Raw genomic sequence first — 15,605 nt, 5'->3', positions numbered from 1 at the left:
CTTCAGACGAGAGAGCTCTGCTTGGGGAAACGAATAAACTCATCCCTTATGATCGATAGGTTGAAAAGAGTGGAGAAGAAGAGCATAATGAAATTTGGGTTTCTCGGAAGAGCTCGAAATTTAATCGGCGTAGCGTCCACTACAGTTGCGGCAGCGTTTTTTTCTTCCAGCCCCGCCAGTTCCGGATCCAAAATCGCTGCCATGGACGATGTCCATCTTCAAAACCTCAGGACCAAGCTCTGCATCATCGGAAGTGGCCCCGCCGCCCACACCGCCGCCATATACGCGGCCCGGGCGGAGCTCAAGCCGATCCTCTTCGAAGGATGGATGGCCAACGACATTGCGCCGGGCGGCCAGCTCACCACCACCACCGACGTCGAGAACTTCCCCGGATTCTCAAACGGCGTCCTCGGGATGGATCTCATGGACCGGTGCCGGAATCAATCTCTCCGTTTCGGAACTCAGATTCTCACCGAGACCGTTAGCAAAGTCGATTTCTCCACCAATCCTTTCAAGATCTTCACCGATTCAAAAGCCGTACTCGCCGACTCTGTAATTGTCGCCACAGGGGCTGTTGCGAAGCGTTTATCGTTTCCAGGCTCCGGAGATGCGCCGCGAGGGTTTTGGAATCGCGGCATATCGGCTTGTGCAGTTTGCGACGGCGCGGCCCCCATTTTCAGGGATAAGCCGTTGGCGGTGGTCGGAGGTGGTGACTCAGCCATGGAGGAAGCGATTTTCCTCACCAAGTACGGCTCTAAAGTCTACATCATCCATAGAAGAGACGCTTTTAGGGCATCCAAAATCATGCAGCAGCGGGCACTGAGCAACCCTAAGATTCAGGTGCTTTGGAATTCTGTGGTGGTGGAGGCCTATGGCGACGGAGACAGAGGAGTTTTAGGAGGCTTGAAAGTGAAAAATGTGGTTAGTGGAGAGGTCTCTAATTTGGGGGTTTCTGGACTGTTCTTTGCAATTGGGCATGAACCTGCGACCAAGTTCTTGGACGGGCAGCTCCAGCTCGATTCCGATGGCTATGTCGTGACGAGGCCGGGGTCGACTAGAACCAGCGTTCGTGGAGTTTTTGCAGCCGGAGATGTTCAGGACAAGAGATATAGACAGGCTATTACTGCTGCTGGCACTGGTTAGTGATTACTCTCCCTTTCTCCTATTACTTGTTATCCCCACTACTTGCATTTTGGTATTCATCAATTCTCAAATCAAGTTTGGTGTTTGATAAAAGGGTTTTTTGTATGGATAGGATAAATTTTATGGAGATGCTTGTTGCTCCGTTTCTTGCAAACTCAGCGCTGTTTTTTAATTTTTTCTCTGATTATAGCTGTACTGATGGTTTGAATGAGCTCTCTGAATATAGTCCTTTAAACATTCACAATATTGAAACAAGATCAAGGTTACATTTCACTGAGTCATCGATACTCAAGAGAGACCATCTTGGTGGACGAACTTAGGATTTTACCTGGAAAATGATATTCACAGGCTAGGAGTCATTTTCTACAAAATTTTTGGCATGTTTAGACTTGAGTAAGATGGAATATATTCTTCATCTGACAGCAGTTTTTTGTAACAAAGAACCCCGGGTTTCATGATTCTATTACAAGGCCAATTGCCTATTTTCAGTTTCAGTTCGTTGAAAAATAGAGCAAGCTATTCTCCATTTCTTGTTCTTCTATAGGTTTGATCAGAACTGTTCAAATCAAATTGAACCAAACCTTTTTGTTTCTGCAAGTCCTGCATTGAGATTTTCTCTTGTTTTTCGAGTACTCGAGTTCCCGGGTCGGTTTCTCATTGGAGTAATGTGTTGAAATGATGCAGGTTGCATGGCTGCTTTGGATGCAGAACATTACCTGCAAGAGATTGGTTCTGAGAACAGTAAACTATAAATCTAGATCATGTAGCAATCTACTGGATTCAAGAATTCCAAAACCCAAACACCATCACTTATTATTTCATAGGTATATTACTTGATGGGGTTGCTTTGAAGTTGAAGGCTTTGATTTATATGTTCTTTCTTTAAAAATTTGGAATGGGATGAAAGAAACAGGCATATCAACAGAAAGGCTGATCTTGGAAATCTTGTTATTTCTTAAGTCAACTAGTTTAGAAACTAGATGTTGCTAAAGATGTGAGTTTTCATTTGTTTGAATTGTTGTATTCTTTAACAGAACACAAAAATGATTTTGAATCGTGTATCCTGTATGTTCAATATATATTATCTTTTAGGTTAAAAAACACATTTTGTTCAAATTAGAAACAATTTTTTTTTTATTTAGTGGGTAACAGTTTAGTTTCTGAACTTAGTATGCAAAAACGTAGTCTCTATAGTTTTAAATTTGTAACAATTTAGTGAAAATTTCATCATAATTAAGTGTTAGATTTTTATCATATAACAATTTAGTTTTTGTAATTTATAAGTACATTTGATCATTCACTAATCTACCTATATAAGAAACTTAACAAATGTTTTCAATGACAGGGACTAACTCATTACAAATAGACTAAATTATAACATATTAAAGTTCAGAGCTGAATTGTTAGTAATTTGAAAGTACAATGATTAGATTATTGGAAATTAAAGTTCATGAACTAAATTGTTATTTTGACAAAAGTACAAGGACCAAGAGTGTTGTTTAACCTAATTTATTTCAACCTTGGATTAGATGGATTGATAAAGTAAGGATTTTCTGTAATTTCAAATTAGCGATGATTTAGTATGTATTAATTTAATCTCCTATATTTTAAAGTTTATAACGATTTAGTATCTATCGTGAAGATTTTTATTAAGTTTTTTATATATATTGATCAATAAACTTGAGCACCAAATGCATTTTTAAATTACAAATACTAAATTATTATATGGTAAAAATCGACACTTAATTAACAAGATTTTACATTATAAGTATAAATTGTTACAACTTTTAAACTAGAAAAAATTGTACCGGTTAAAATTCAGAGATTAAATTGTTACACATGTACTAAAAAAGAATAAATAGTAATAAAAAAAATATTTCAATTTTTTTTTAAATAAATATAAATCTCTAGTAAAAAATGAAAGAAATGAATTCGCACCAAATTACGATTTATTGCGACGGTCTCCGATTTCGCCCTACACCGATGAATTTTCGTTGATTCCATTCCATCGGAATGGTGCAACACTACTAGACTAGATCCGCCACTTCTCCTCTCTTCTTCTTGAATCTTGATTGCACACGTCTTTTTCCATACCAGAATTGAATTGAATTGAAGAAGAAGAAGAAGAATGCAGAATTACCCGGAAGAGCTGCGGACTCCACCGGTGAGGTTGATTTCGCTCGTCGGGTGCCCTGAGCTTCATCCCACCATCTCCTCTCACCTCCTCTCCGAGCAGCCTCCGATCCACACCCTCGCCTTCCCCGACCTCTCCAAGATCTCCTTCCTCCTCCCCCCTCCTTCCCCCAAGGATTCCCCCGAACCCGCTCTCTCTTCTCCCCCTCCCGGTATCCTGAAGAGGGATTGGCTTCTTAAGCATCGGACTAAACTCCCTGCTGTTGTCGCTGCTCTCTTCCCTTCTCACCATGTTTCTGGTGATCCTGGCCAGTGGCTTCAGCTCTGCTCCGATCTCGATCACCTCAAGTAACTTCCTCATCACTTCTCTTCCTTAATTTTGTCTTATATTCGCTGCAGCACCACCCTTAATCTTAATATTAATCCCATTGCAGAGCTGTGACTCGTTCGAGGAACATCAAATTAGTTGTCATTATTGTCAATTCCGATTCCAACGGTAAATACATTTGCTGATGGAAGAGTGTGTTACTTCCTTTTGTGATTATATATTAATTTAAGCTTTTCGACGCAGATTATATCAACGAAGATCGAATGGTTGCTCTACGCAAACGTGCTGAAGTAGACTCAAAATATGTTGTCTTTGTTAAGCCTAATGATGCTTCGGAACTTAAGCAATCACTTCACAGGCATTTCCCTTTTCTCGCCCCCGTGTTTTTGCAACTTACTTGCATTTCTCTGTATCGAACTTGAAATGCTCCTACTTCGTCATTATTTATAGCACCCTTTGCGCAGGCTACGGAACTCCTTCTCGGAACTAGCAAATACGTACTACAAAGATGAAGGAAGAAAGGTGAAAACACGTATTGAGAAGAGGAATTACAATTACGCCGAGTTGCACGTTCGGTATTGTTTTAAAGTAAGTTCTCCTCTCTCACAACGCAGTAGTCAAACATTTTAGATGGTCCGTAAGATATATTTAACAATTTATTTCAATTTGACGGATCTTTACTTAAGAATGGCATTTTTACTGGCCCTGGTCCAAAGTAACACTTTTCAGTCACCTCTGCTGACACTAGTGCTGAGAGCTTGAGACATATCTGAAGAGGTTCTTGAATATAAATCATAGATTTGCCCTTTCAGCCATTCTCGAGTGTTTTGTGTGTAAAAGATATTTATGATGGTAGAGTAAAACTCTATTTAGTATAATGTATTTTAATATCGGGAAAGTGTATAGTTTGGCAATTTTTATCTGACAAGCTGGTAACAGCACCTCAATTATTTGTACTTCTCTATTGCACAGTATACAGATGTTTTATAATTGCTTATATTGTTCTTTGTTCTGAAGTTGTTCAATTGCTGATTGTCTTTCTGCCACCCTATGATAGGCTGCCGTTTACGCAGAGTTTCTAAGTGACTGGATTGAAGCTTTACGGTTTTATGAGGATGCCTACAACAAGTTGTGGGAGGTATATTAGCATTTTCAATGTTAACTTCCCCTTTTCTGTTGCTGGTGTGGTGCCAGTTGGGTGTGCTTTATTTTGGGTTATTATTTTCATATCCCATATGTTTGCTATTTGTTTTGAGTTAAGTGGTAGATTATGATCAAGTCAAATACCGTATTCTTGCTTTCTCTTAGCTGCAAGAGGACTACAACTACAATTAGTGATCTTGGAAATCTATGGTAGTCAGTGTTTTCGAGGCGCAAGGCCCACCTCAAGGCGACAAGCCCTTTGATCGCCTTGAGGCGAGAGGTGATACAAAGGCGACGCCCGAGTGAAGCGAGGCGCACCTTAATAAATAAATAAAAATTATATATATAGTGCATAAATTTATATAGTAAACATAGTTTAAAAAATAAATACCAAAATAGTGTCATAGTAAATGTCAACAAGATACATAAAACAACCAAATTCAATAAGTTTAGTCAGAGATAGGAGCGGCGACGGTGATGATCGGAGATGGGAGTGGGCGATGGCCGAAGATTGAGGGTGGTGAAGGTGATGTCGAGAGGCAGAGAGAATGGTTAGGGTTTATGGACTGAGGTATTTCGCGAGGGAGAAAGGTTCTTTTAAAAAAAACATTAAAAATTAAAATAAAATAAATAAAGCAGATTGCCTCGCTTCAACGAGGCGATCGCCTGGCCTCAGGCGAGACGCGTACAAAGGCGCACCGAGGCGAGCGCCCGATTGAAGGCGCTCGCCTGGGCACCTTGCAAGGCGCACCTGGGCGAAATCGCCTCGCCTCAGGCGCCCGGGTGCGCCTCAACAACACTGATGGTAGTACCAATAAATGGAAAAAAAGAGGACAAAGGGGTAAACAAAGAAGGAAAAAGAAAATATCTCAACACATACACTTGTAGCAAATAAGTTCTTGCATTGCAGAGAATAGTTGTGTAACATGTAACAATGGTCTAGCTTATGCTCTTGCATGCTTAAATTTATAGCCTCATAACTGTGGTAATTTGGCTACTTTTTCGGTAACTTGGCTAATATTAGGAGACCATTTTGAATTGACAACATTTAAATTTGGAAACTTCATGGGACGTTATGGTTCTAATTCTTGGTAGATTACACCTCATTTATTGTTGGATCAGTCCATAATGGTAACATTTAGTAGGCTCTTATCAACATAACAACAAAATTAATATTTATTGCGGATGCAACTCAAACTCCTTTCGAAGACTCTTGTTGCTACAGGGTGAAGACATATGTCTGTATTTCGATAGAGGGATGGAGAGTCAGTCATTGGATATTTTTGTTGGTAAACATTTTTTATTCTCTGTGCAGTTGTCTGGGACACCAAAAAGATCACAATCAATTCAGCAGTTGGTTGAGATTAAAATGAATGCAGAGCAGTTGCATTTTAAAATATCAACATTGTTATTGCATAGTGGAAAGGTCATTGAAGCAGTGACATGGTTCCGTCAACACTTTACCTTGTACAGCAGGCTAGTTGGAGAGCCAGATAATGCATTTCTTCACTGGGAATGGATGAGTAGACAATTTTTGGTATTTGCCGAGTTGCTGGAGACAAGCTCAGCAACTAGTCTTAGCATTTCATCACTGGGTCTAGGCACGGGAAGCAAGCCTTTAACTGAATGGGAGTTTCATCCAGCTCATTACTATCAGGCATGAGGCCTCCTTCATATTTCTTCTTCCAGAAACCTTTATGCATCAAGTTGTTAACTAAATGATTGGATCATATTTTCTTGCCTCTTTGAATAATTTTATACATCGTTTTTATTCTCTCCTGAAAAGTGTTTTTTTAAATGATTTTTTAAGGTAACATTGTGCCAGAAAAATCTAACCTCTTTGTGCCTGTTAAAAGCATTTAAAGCTAAACACTTTCCCACTCCTTCGCATTATGCTGCTGTCAATGAAGTTTCAAAGAGTCATCACTGAATCTTCAAGAACCAATCTGAAGTGAGAACTTGTTTTGATAGACATTTCATTTAAATGACTCTGATTCTGAAATTTCTTTTGTGTCATCTGTAGCCTGTAGGCTACTTCTTGGAGACTTTGTTGGTTACATGTGGTTCTTTTAGTTCTTTCTATGTAATCTTTGCTTGAAATACGACTTGTTAATTCTTGAATTTGAGATGGGACATCAAAAAATAAAAGATCAATCCTGTGATTCTTCGAATTACAGCAAAGTAAAAAGATGTTAACCTTGTATTTTAAGAAAAGTACCAAATTTCTTATCATAAAAGAAACAAACGCATAAATTAACTAATCAATATAGCTTTGGAACAGAGGGGATCTTTGCAGTCTGATTGATCTTGGGGTCTTGATTTGCTGGTATTGAGTCTGTCGTTTTGACGCGACATAAAGAGTAAATTTTTTAAATAAAAAAGAAAAATCACTAATGAATAAGACTTCACACTTCTTGCCTATCCGTAACTCTGTCCAGAAGACATCGCATCTGTATGAAACTATACTTTGTTTTGTTTCCAAGTGTCAGTCAGTCTGGAAAATTATTGGCACTTTTACTTAGTTATGTTATTAGAGCATTGCTTCTTTTGGAATATAATGTTCAATGTTCTTTATTTAATTGTATTCCTACTAGAATTCTTGATAGCCTAAAGGCTAAAGCATTCAGGGTATTGTCCTTTCGGTGCCTTGAGAATACTTCATTTTTTGACGACTTATTTAGTTGATCATTGGTCATTACCAATATATTTCTAATAATTTCTTGTTTCTTACAACATTTGATCTAATCAAGCTTTAAATGTTTGTGTGAACTTTAATCAAGTTGGGGGGTAATGTATTTGATCCAGAAACTTACCCTTGAAACAGTTAGCTGCTAACTACCTGAAGGAGAAGAGATTGTCTTTTGAATTGATGCTGTCAATGTACATTAATGTGGATGAATTGGAAAGCACTACCGAGTCTTTGGTACCTTCTGCATATGTGGGCCAGTATTCTAGGTTACTTGAAGAAGCCGATGTAATGGTTATGCAAGCGTAAGTATTGAAAAAGTAATTACTCAATCATATTTTGTATATACTTTTTATTTCTAAACTTTGACTTGTCTTGTACATGCAGTGTTACTGATAAAGAGTATTTGAAAAATACCATTGCTGAAGGAAAGAAGCATCAAGATCCATTTATGATGATTACTATTCTCAAAAAAGCTTACGAGTCATATAGTAATTCCAAAGCCCAGAGAACGAGCTCCTTTTGTGCATTCCAGATAGCTAAAGAGCATTATGAAATGGGCGATTTAGATGATGCCAAAAAACTTCTTGATAATGTTGCAAGTTTATATAGAAGAGAGGGATGGGTTACTTTGTTATGGGAAGTCCTCAGTTACCTACGAGAGTTGTCTAGGAAACATGGTAGCGTGAAAGATTATTTGGAGTACTCTCTTGAAATGGCTGCACTTCCCATATCATCTGATGTTCATATGCTGTCTCTCAGATCCAAAGATTGTTGCCCAGTGGGCCCTGCAACTCTAGAACAGAGGGAAAAAATCCACAACGAAGTATTTAATCTTGTACATGAAGAATCAGTGTTGGCCTCAGTTGAACATGGCAAAGAGCTCAAAGTAACGGGAGATAATCCTGTACATCTTGAAATTGATCCAGTGAGCCCTCTTAGATTGGTGCTTCTTGCTTCAGTTGCTTTTCACGAACAAGTAATCAAGCCTGGGGTGTCTACTTTGATTACCGTGTCACTTCTTTCTCACTTGCCCCTAACCATTGAACTCGATCAGTTAGAAGTTCATTTCAATCAACCAGAGTGTAACTTTATCATTATGAATGCTGAAAGACTTCCTTCAGCTGTGATCGCCAGTGATCAACAAGATCTCAGAGTTGAGCAAGCTTCTTCTCTTGCACTTTTCTCGAATAAATGGCTACGAATGACTTATCAAATCAAATCTGGTAACTTAATTTCTTTCTCATGCGTTCTTGGACTTCTAAGCTTCTGAAAAGTGTTTATTCTTCAGTGTCCTTTATGTATTCATAATTGTTCCAAAATACTGCATATATTCGGATGGGGAAGGAACCTTGGACATATGTTTTAAGCAGGAATTTTTTATCCTGGCATGACGGGAGACGTGATGTTCTTATCATCACATCTTACTAGATTCTGAATGTTAGAACCATTTCTGTTTTTTTCCGTGTGTGTGATGGAGATAGAACTTCTGTTAACCAATGTGTATGGTTCTGTTAGAAGATTGCTTCTTGTGATATATATATATAGAGAGAGAGAGAGAGAAATACATATACACATATATGTATGGTAGGTAGGTAAGCATGTATATGTACATACGGTTATAATATTTTGAGGTTAAAGCTAATGTTTTTTTCTCCAGATCAAAGTGGGAAGCTCGAATGCACCTCTGTTATTGCAAAGATACGACCAAACTTTACAATATGTTGCAGAGCCGAAAGCCCCGTTTCAATGGATGATTTACCTCTTTGGAAGTTTGAAGATCATGTGGAGACACTTCCAACGAAGGATCCCGCACTAGCCTTTTCTGGCCTGAAGGCAACCCAGGTTGAAGAGCTTGACCCAGAAGTAGATCTTACTTTAGGCGCTTCTACCCTTGCACTAGTTGGAGAGACTTTCATAGTACCTGTAACTGTAGTCTCCAAGGGTCCTGATATCTATTCTGGCGAGTTAAAGATCAACCTGGTTGATGTGCGGGGGGGTGGTTTGTTTAGCCCGAGGGAATCAGAACCCTTTTCTGATAGCCATGTTGAGCTTCTTGGTATTTCTGGAATAGAAGATGATGCGGAATCACATTTGATTTCTGATGACTCAATGAAGATCAAGCAGTCCTTTGGACTGGTTTCTGTTCCATTTCTAAAAAGTGGAGAGTCCTGGTCCTGCAAACTGCAAATTAAGTGGCATCGAGCTAAGCCCATTATGCTTTATGTGTCCCTGGGTTATTCTCCACTTAGCCAAGAACTAAATGCTCAGAAAACAAATGTCCACAGGAGCTTGCAGATTGACGGAAAGGCTGCTGTCACAATTGGTCATCACTTTTTGCTGCCTTTCCGGCGGGACCCTTTGTTGCTCTCAAGGACTAAAGCAGTCCCTCAGTCTGATCAGTCATTATCATTGCCTCTAAACGAAACCTGCATACTGGTTATCAGCGCCCGGAATTGCACTGAGGTCCCGTTGCAACTATTATCCATGTCAATTGAAATAGATGATAATGACGGGATTGAGAGTTCTTGTTCCATAAAAAGTGCTAGTGGTAATCTTGTAGATCCAGCTATCCTCATGTCTGGAGAAGAATTTAAGAAGGTTTTTACTGTCACTTCGAAGATAAATTCATCAAAGCTTAGGTTAGGAAATGTGTTACTAAGGTGGAGAAGATACTCAGGGACTAAAGACCAATATGATTCTAATGTAGCTTCAGTCTTGACTACGCAGATGCTTCCTGATGTAGATATAGAGTTTTCACCTTTAATTGTGTGCATGGAGAGTCCTCCTTATGCCATCCTCGGAGATCCATTCACCTACTTCATAAAGATTAAAAACCAATCAAAGTTATTACAGGAAGTCAAGTTTTCTTTAGCAGATGTACAGAGTTTTGTGATATCTGGTTCTCATGATGATACAATTTCAATTCTCCCAAAATCCGAGCATGTTCTTGGCTACAAGCTGGTTCCTTTGGCCTCAGGTATGCTCCAGTTGCCCAGATTTACTTTAACCTCAGCAAGATATTCTGCTAGCTTTCAGCCTTCAATGGCGGAATCTACTGTCTTTGTGTTTCCATCAAACCCCCCCTGCGAGTTGGCTGAAAAGGGAGACGCAGGACCAGAGACTTGTGGTCCAATATCTACCAGCCTTTCTTGAAGGAAGTGACTTCTGGACTGACGTGGGGATGTTTTCAGTATTCCAACTTCTGATATTTCTGATTGATTAGCTGGAGTGATGTGGGGGTTGGCTTTAGTATTTCAACTCCCGATAATCATATATATCTGAATCTATGATTAATTAGACGAAGACAGGGACTCAGATTTTGTCGAGGCCAGCAGTTGCGTGCACAAGAGTTTGTAATTACACCTTAAAAAGAAGTGACGTCATGAGGAAACATTTCCTTCCCAAACAAAAGGCAAAAAGGAAGTCCATTCATCATCATCATCCATCCCACTTCAACCTCCACACTTCACTCATGGTGGGGCTCAACCTTCAAGTTGATTAGTCCATTGACAGGCATCCCAGCGAACCCGAAACATCGGCCGAATCCGAATCATAGTACACAGAAGGAAGCTGAGTTCTCCTGGAGACATGTCAATTACATCACGAAGTTAAGATAAAGCGACCCAATACAATATTGGTTGAAAAGGAAAGATTGCAGCCATCTCCACACCAACTATTTTGGTACTCTGCTTTTTAACTTGTTTTAGCTGTTTATAAACAAACATGATCGAGTATACTATATAGATTTATTGTATTGACAAGAACCTCGCCCTGGTTTGGTTTGGTTCCAATAGAATTGTGATTAGATTCATATGGGAGCAGTGGAACTAGAAGACAAAAGAGTGGTAATGGGCAGTGTTGTTGATGATTAGAATGTGGGGGCTGGGGAAGGGAATTTGGTTAGAGGATGCATTAAGCAGGCAACCTCCATAGTTGATAGCCATGTGCAGGTGTGATCTGAAGGGTTGTTTTTGTTTGTGCAGTGTAGCGTGTAGCTGAGACAGAGCAGATAACATGGCACGTGACCCCGTCCTCCTCAATTAATGCTTGGCTTCATTTTTTATTTTATTTTTTCTTCTCTAATTCTTCTTGGTTTTTTAAGACTTTCAGTTTTTTTTTTCTTTTTTTTTTGTGGGGGGGGGGGGGGGGGGGGGGGGGGGGGTTACATAAATGAGTTTGAGGATGACGTGTGGGAAAAAGGGGGAGATGGAGAAACGGTTATAGCGTGAGGAGGGAGTGACAGCTGGATAGGGTTGGCAGGATGGTGAGCAACAACCAACACGTGTCTTCCATTAGAACGTGGACACCTGGACGAGGTGAAGAAGGAGGGATTTTTTTTTAATTAGGAAAAAAAACTCGTCTGTGGCATCCCATTGGTCTGTCAGCGTGACCATGCACTCCTCCACTATCCCCTGACTCGCTGTCTTTTGCAACTGGTTTTGGGACAATGACGACATCTCTTTTTATTTCCCCTTTTGCCCCTTCTCGCGCCATTTCATCTTTGGGTTTTGGTTTATTTTAGTTTTTATATTTTTAAAAGGGGATTTGTAATGGGTAGCATATGAGTTTTCTATATTTAACAAAATAGTATGTCTTTTTGATATTTTCAGATAAAAAAAATCCTGATTTTAAAATTTTCAATATTCTCAAATTACCCCTTTTCAGTTATCGCGGGTAAACTTTTCCAATTTCTTTTCATTATTATATATCACATATATATTAGGAGTATATCTGACAGTATTATTATATCAAATGTAAATCAATAGTATATTAGAAGTCAATCAGTTCTATATCAATAAATCACTATTTTATTACCTGCTTTAATCCTATCTTGTATTTTTTTGATCAATTAGAAATCAGTAGGTATTGACATGCATAGAAAATGAGAAATTTTTTTGATACTTACTGAACGTCAATGGTGATTTTCGAAATTACTGAAGGGAAGAAGATGAATGAGCAATCAATTAGAAATCACAGGTAAATAGAAACTTAGGGTTTTTTTGTATAACAATAATATATCAGTGATATATCAAGTATATATCGTACTGTCATTCTTAAAAGGTTTAAACATCATTCTTGGATATCAACATCAAATCAATGAATCAGTAGCATTAACCAAAAGTCAACTAACAATGTCATTCTTAACTTTTTTTTTTGCCATATCTCAAGTTGTCCTTTTTTAAAATGTCTATTGGTCGGATTTTTAAAAAAGTGAATATTTTGATTTTTGTATATAATAATTTTTCTTAATAGACTACGTCTTAAGAGTTTTAAGAATTTTAGTGAATGAAGTGTTATGTTAAAATTTTGATTGAAATAGATGAGATGAAAATGAAAATAAATTGCCATAATGGTCATTTTTAAAAAATACATTGAACAAAACAGATGTTTTAAAAGTACAATGATTAAAATAAATAAAATGTGAGTACGACAACACAAAAAAATAAAAAGTAAAATGAACTAAAGTTGAAAGTAGAAAAAAAAAAGGTGGATAAACATTGGTTAAATTATTATGCATTTAATTTAATTTAGTTTCCTATTATACTGCTGCCACCATTAAGGTTTTTGGTTGGTAGGAGAGAAGAAGGAATAAAAGAGAGTTTTTTTTTTCTTCTCAATTTCCTACAATGTGACTAGGCAATAGAGAAGTTTTTTTTTTCAATATAAATCTCTTAAAATATTGTGACATCGATAAAAAAAACATTTCATTTCTTTAGTTAAATAAGTATAAGAACGAATGATCAAACTTTATTTATAAAGCTATATCCACGTTGACATATCAACAAAAGCTCACAATTCTCTTGTAACACATTTTTTTGGCAGGAAAGAAAGAGGCAATGAGTTGATTTTCATGGAAAATGTGTAATAGGAGGAGACCGTAAACAATTGATAAATGTTAGGATATTTTGAGAGGATTAATCAAATTACAATAATTAAATTAAAACTTTTCAAACTATAAGGTTTAAGTTGTATTCGTAGCAATTTAACATATTTGATATAAATTTGGGACCATATTTAAATCATTTTTAACTTTACAATAGTTTAAAGGGGAAATAAATAAGAATGGCCATGTTTGTAAAATATTAATTTAGGATTAATTTTAATTAGTTAGAACATTCTTCGACCAGATATAACAAAAGAGATTTTCAATTTTGGACAATGCATGGACTGCACTGCAATCTTTGATGGCCGTTTAGGAAATAGATTTCGAATAAAAGTTTTTCTTTTGTAATATAAAAACAAAAACAGTTTATTTTACTTTAAAACTTTTTTGTCCCTAAAAATAAAAACCATATTTTGAAAAAGCACACAACAATAAAAGTTTTGAATTTTATGCTTTTTGGAACATTAAAGTTAGGAACATTAAGGCTCCATTTCCCAATAACTTTGCATAGTTTATAGTCATGTATTCATGTATTTTTCCCCCTTTTAAATTATAACTAGAATTATCTCTCAAGGAAAAGATAATAACTTGGTGCTAGTTTTTTTTTTTTATTAATAAAATTTTTAACTAAATAGTTTTCATTTAATATTTGGTTTTTTTTAGTAAAATTAATATTTAGTTTAAAATGTCAATTTTAGTCCATGAATCTTTAAAAAACAATCATTTGAATTCCTACACTTTAAAAGGATGTATTTTTAATTTATCAACTTTCAAAATATTTATTTTAATCTCCAAACTCTGAAAAAATGACCATTTTAGGATCTTTGGTATATTATTCCACTTAATATTCATTTACTTCATACTCATCTCAAACATATGTGATTAAACACATGTTCATGTTATCAATTTGTTAAAAAAAAATAACGTTAAGAACCAAAATAGTTATTTTTCTAAAGTTTAAGGACTAAAATAGACGTTTTAAAAGTTCTTGAACCAAAATATGCTAAATCTGAAAGTTTAGAAACCAAAATGAACACTTAAACTCAATAACAAAAAAAAGATCTAGACTTTTTCTTTTTTTTTTAACATTTTAAATGTTAACCAAATATTTAAAATAAAATTAAAAAAAACATATATTTTAAAAAAACTACTTTTAGTTCTAAAATTTTGGTTAACATATTTTTTCTCAAGTTAGAAATAAACTAGAAAACAATAAATTAAAAAAAGAAGAGTAGAACAAAAATGGTTCAATTACATGACTTGAATTGCTAAGAACATTGGCACATGAGGACAGCTTTTGTTGTTATTTGAGAACAGCGATGTGTGGTTAAGGGAAAAAAAAAAAGGAAAAGAAAAGAAAAAAAGCGTGGTTTCACAAACTCATCCGTGACTGACCAATCACCATTGCCTGTGACGCCCTTACCTCACCCACAGCTGAGCAGAGGACCAAAAGCTCAGACTTCTCATCAATGGATCTCTCTACTTCCTTCCTCTCTTCATAACTCACAAGTCTCCATCACATCTCATGCATTTTCCCCACTTGCATTTTCATTAAAGCCAAAAGCCCCCAATCGGTTTACCTCTTCACGTGATTAATCGATCGAGTAGATAAATATAATGGTATCAGAAAAACGATCAAACAATATCTCATTCATAAAGTCTATACGAGTCATTATGAATCTGGCCAACTATTAATGATCCAACTCATAAAGTTGATTTTGATCTAAAATCTTAATTACGTGTTGAGAGTAAAAATACATATATGGATCATCATGATCCACTAGTGATGATTCGATCCATATCCATAAAATTTGTTGAATTCATATCTTTTTCTTTTTCTTTAATTATGGATTACTCATTTTTAAATTTATCTCAACTTTACGTTTTCTTTTAGAATTCAAATGTCTCCCCTTTTTATTCTTATGTTTTAATTGACAATTTGACCAACTTGTATGTATCATATGTGACCGTTCATATATAAATAAGAGTGTGTATCATAAGCCTAGGCCTAGGAATAGATAAGCTTGGAATTTACGATGTATAAAATACTTAATTATATTTTAGTACACCATAGAAAATACTTACTATATTTCAATTTTATTATTACCACTCTAATAATTATGGTTACGAAACTGGCTGATGTTTATTTAATGCATACAATTAAGTTGGATCTCAAATCATCCTTACCCAACTTTACCGAACTCTATATTTAATTTTCGAAAGACAAAAAAAACTTCCCACCCCCATCAAAATTCCATACAAGTAAAAAGAAAGAAAATCCAAGT

The 15,605-nt window shown here is 36.5% G+C and overlaps 2 protein-coding genes across 2 annotated transcripts; both read left to right on the top strand.

The window, feature by feature from the left end:
* The first annotated feature begins 48 nt into the window (after nt 1-48).
* Nucleotides 49-2,220, top strand: NTRB (NADPH-dependent thioredoxin reductase B). The gene is made up of 2 exons (XM_022277304.2): nt 49-1,138; nt 1,828-2,220. Exons 1-2 carry the CDS (start codon nt 49-51, stop codon nt 1,893-1,895), a joined length of 1,158 nt encoding a protein of 385 aa, XP_022132996.1. The 3' UTR covers nt 1,896-2,220.
* An 851-nt stretch (nt 2,221-3,071) lies between these two features.
* LOC111005440 (trafficking protein particle complex subunit-like protein) lies at nt 3,072-11,247 on the top strand. The gene is made up of 9 exons (XM_022276930.2): nt 3,072-3,624; nt 3,711-3,772; nt 3,848-3,962; nt 4,069-4,192; nt 4,662-4,742; nt 6,063-6,404; nt 7,572-7,738; nt 7,821-8,659; nt 9,094-11,247. Exons 1-9 carry the CDS (start codon nt 3,272-3,274, stop codon nt 10,587-10,589), a joined length of 3,579 nt encoding a protein of 1,192 aa, XP_022132622.1. The 5' UTR covers nt 3,072-3,271; the 3' UTR covers nt 10,590-11,247.
* The last annotated feature ends 4,358 nt before the right edge of the window (nt 11,248-15,605 follow it).

The sequence above is a fragment of the Momordica charantia genome (genome assembly GCF_013281855.1).
Source record: "Momordica charantia cultivar OHB3-1 chromosome 1 unlocalized genomic scaffold, Mcharantia_2.0 BLBB01000001.1, whole genome shotgun sequence".
Classification (NCBI taxonomy): domain Eukaryota; kingdom Viridiplantae; phylum Streptophyta; class Magnoliopsida; order Cucurbitales; family Cucurbitaceae; genus Momordica; species Momordica charantia.
This window is presented reverse-complemented; position numbering and strand designations above follow the sequence as displayed.

Bases quoted from the DNA above. Each gene is read 5' to 3' on its own strand.
- NTRB (XM_022277304.2), top strand. From the start codon at position 49: ATGATCGATAGGTTGAAAAGAGTGGAGAAGAAGAGCATAATGAAATTT. The intron at 1,139-1,827 runs GTTAGTGATTAC...GAAATGATGCAG, and splicing joins TATTACTGCTGCTGGCACTG to GTTGCATGGCTGCTTTGGAT.
- LOC111005440 (XM_022276930.2), top strand. From the start codon at position 3,272: ATGCAGAATTACCCGGAAGAGCTGCGGACTCCACCGGTGAGGTTGATT. The intron at 3,773-3,847 runs GTAAATACATTT...TTTTCGACGCAG, and splicing joins TGTCAATTCCGATTCCAACG to ATTATATCAACGAAGATCGA. The intron at 4,743-6,062 runs GTATATTAGCAT...TTCTCTGTGCAG, and splicing joins CCTACAACAAGTTGTGGGAG to TTGTCTGGGACACCAAAAAG.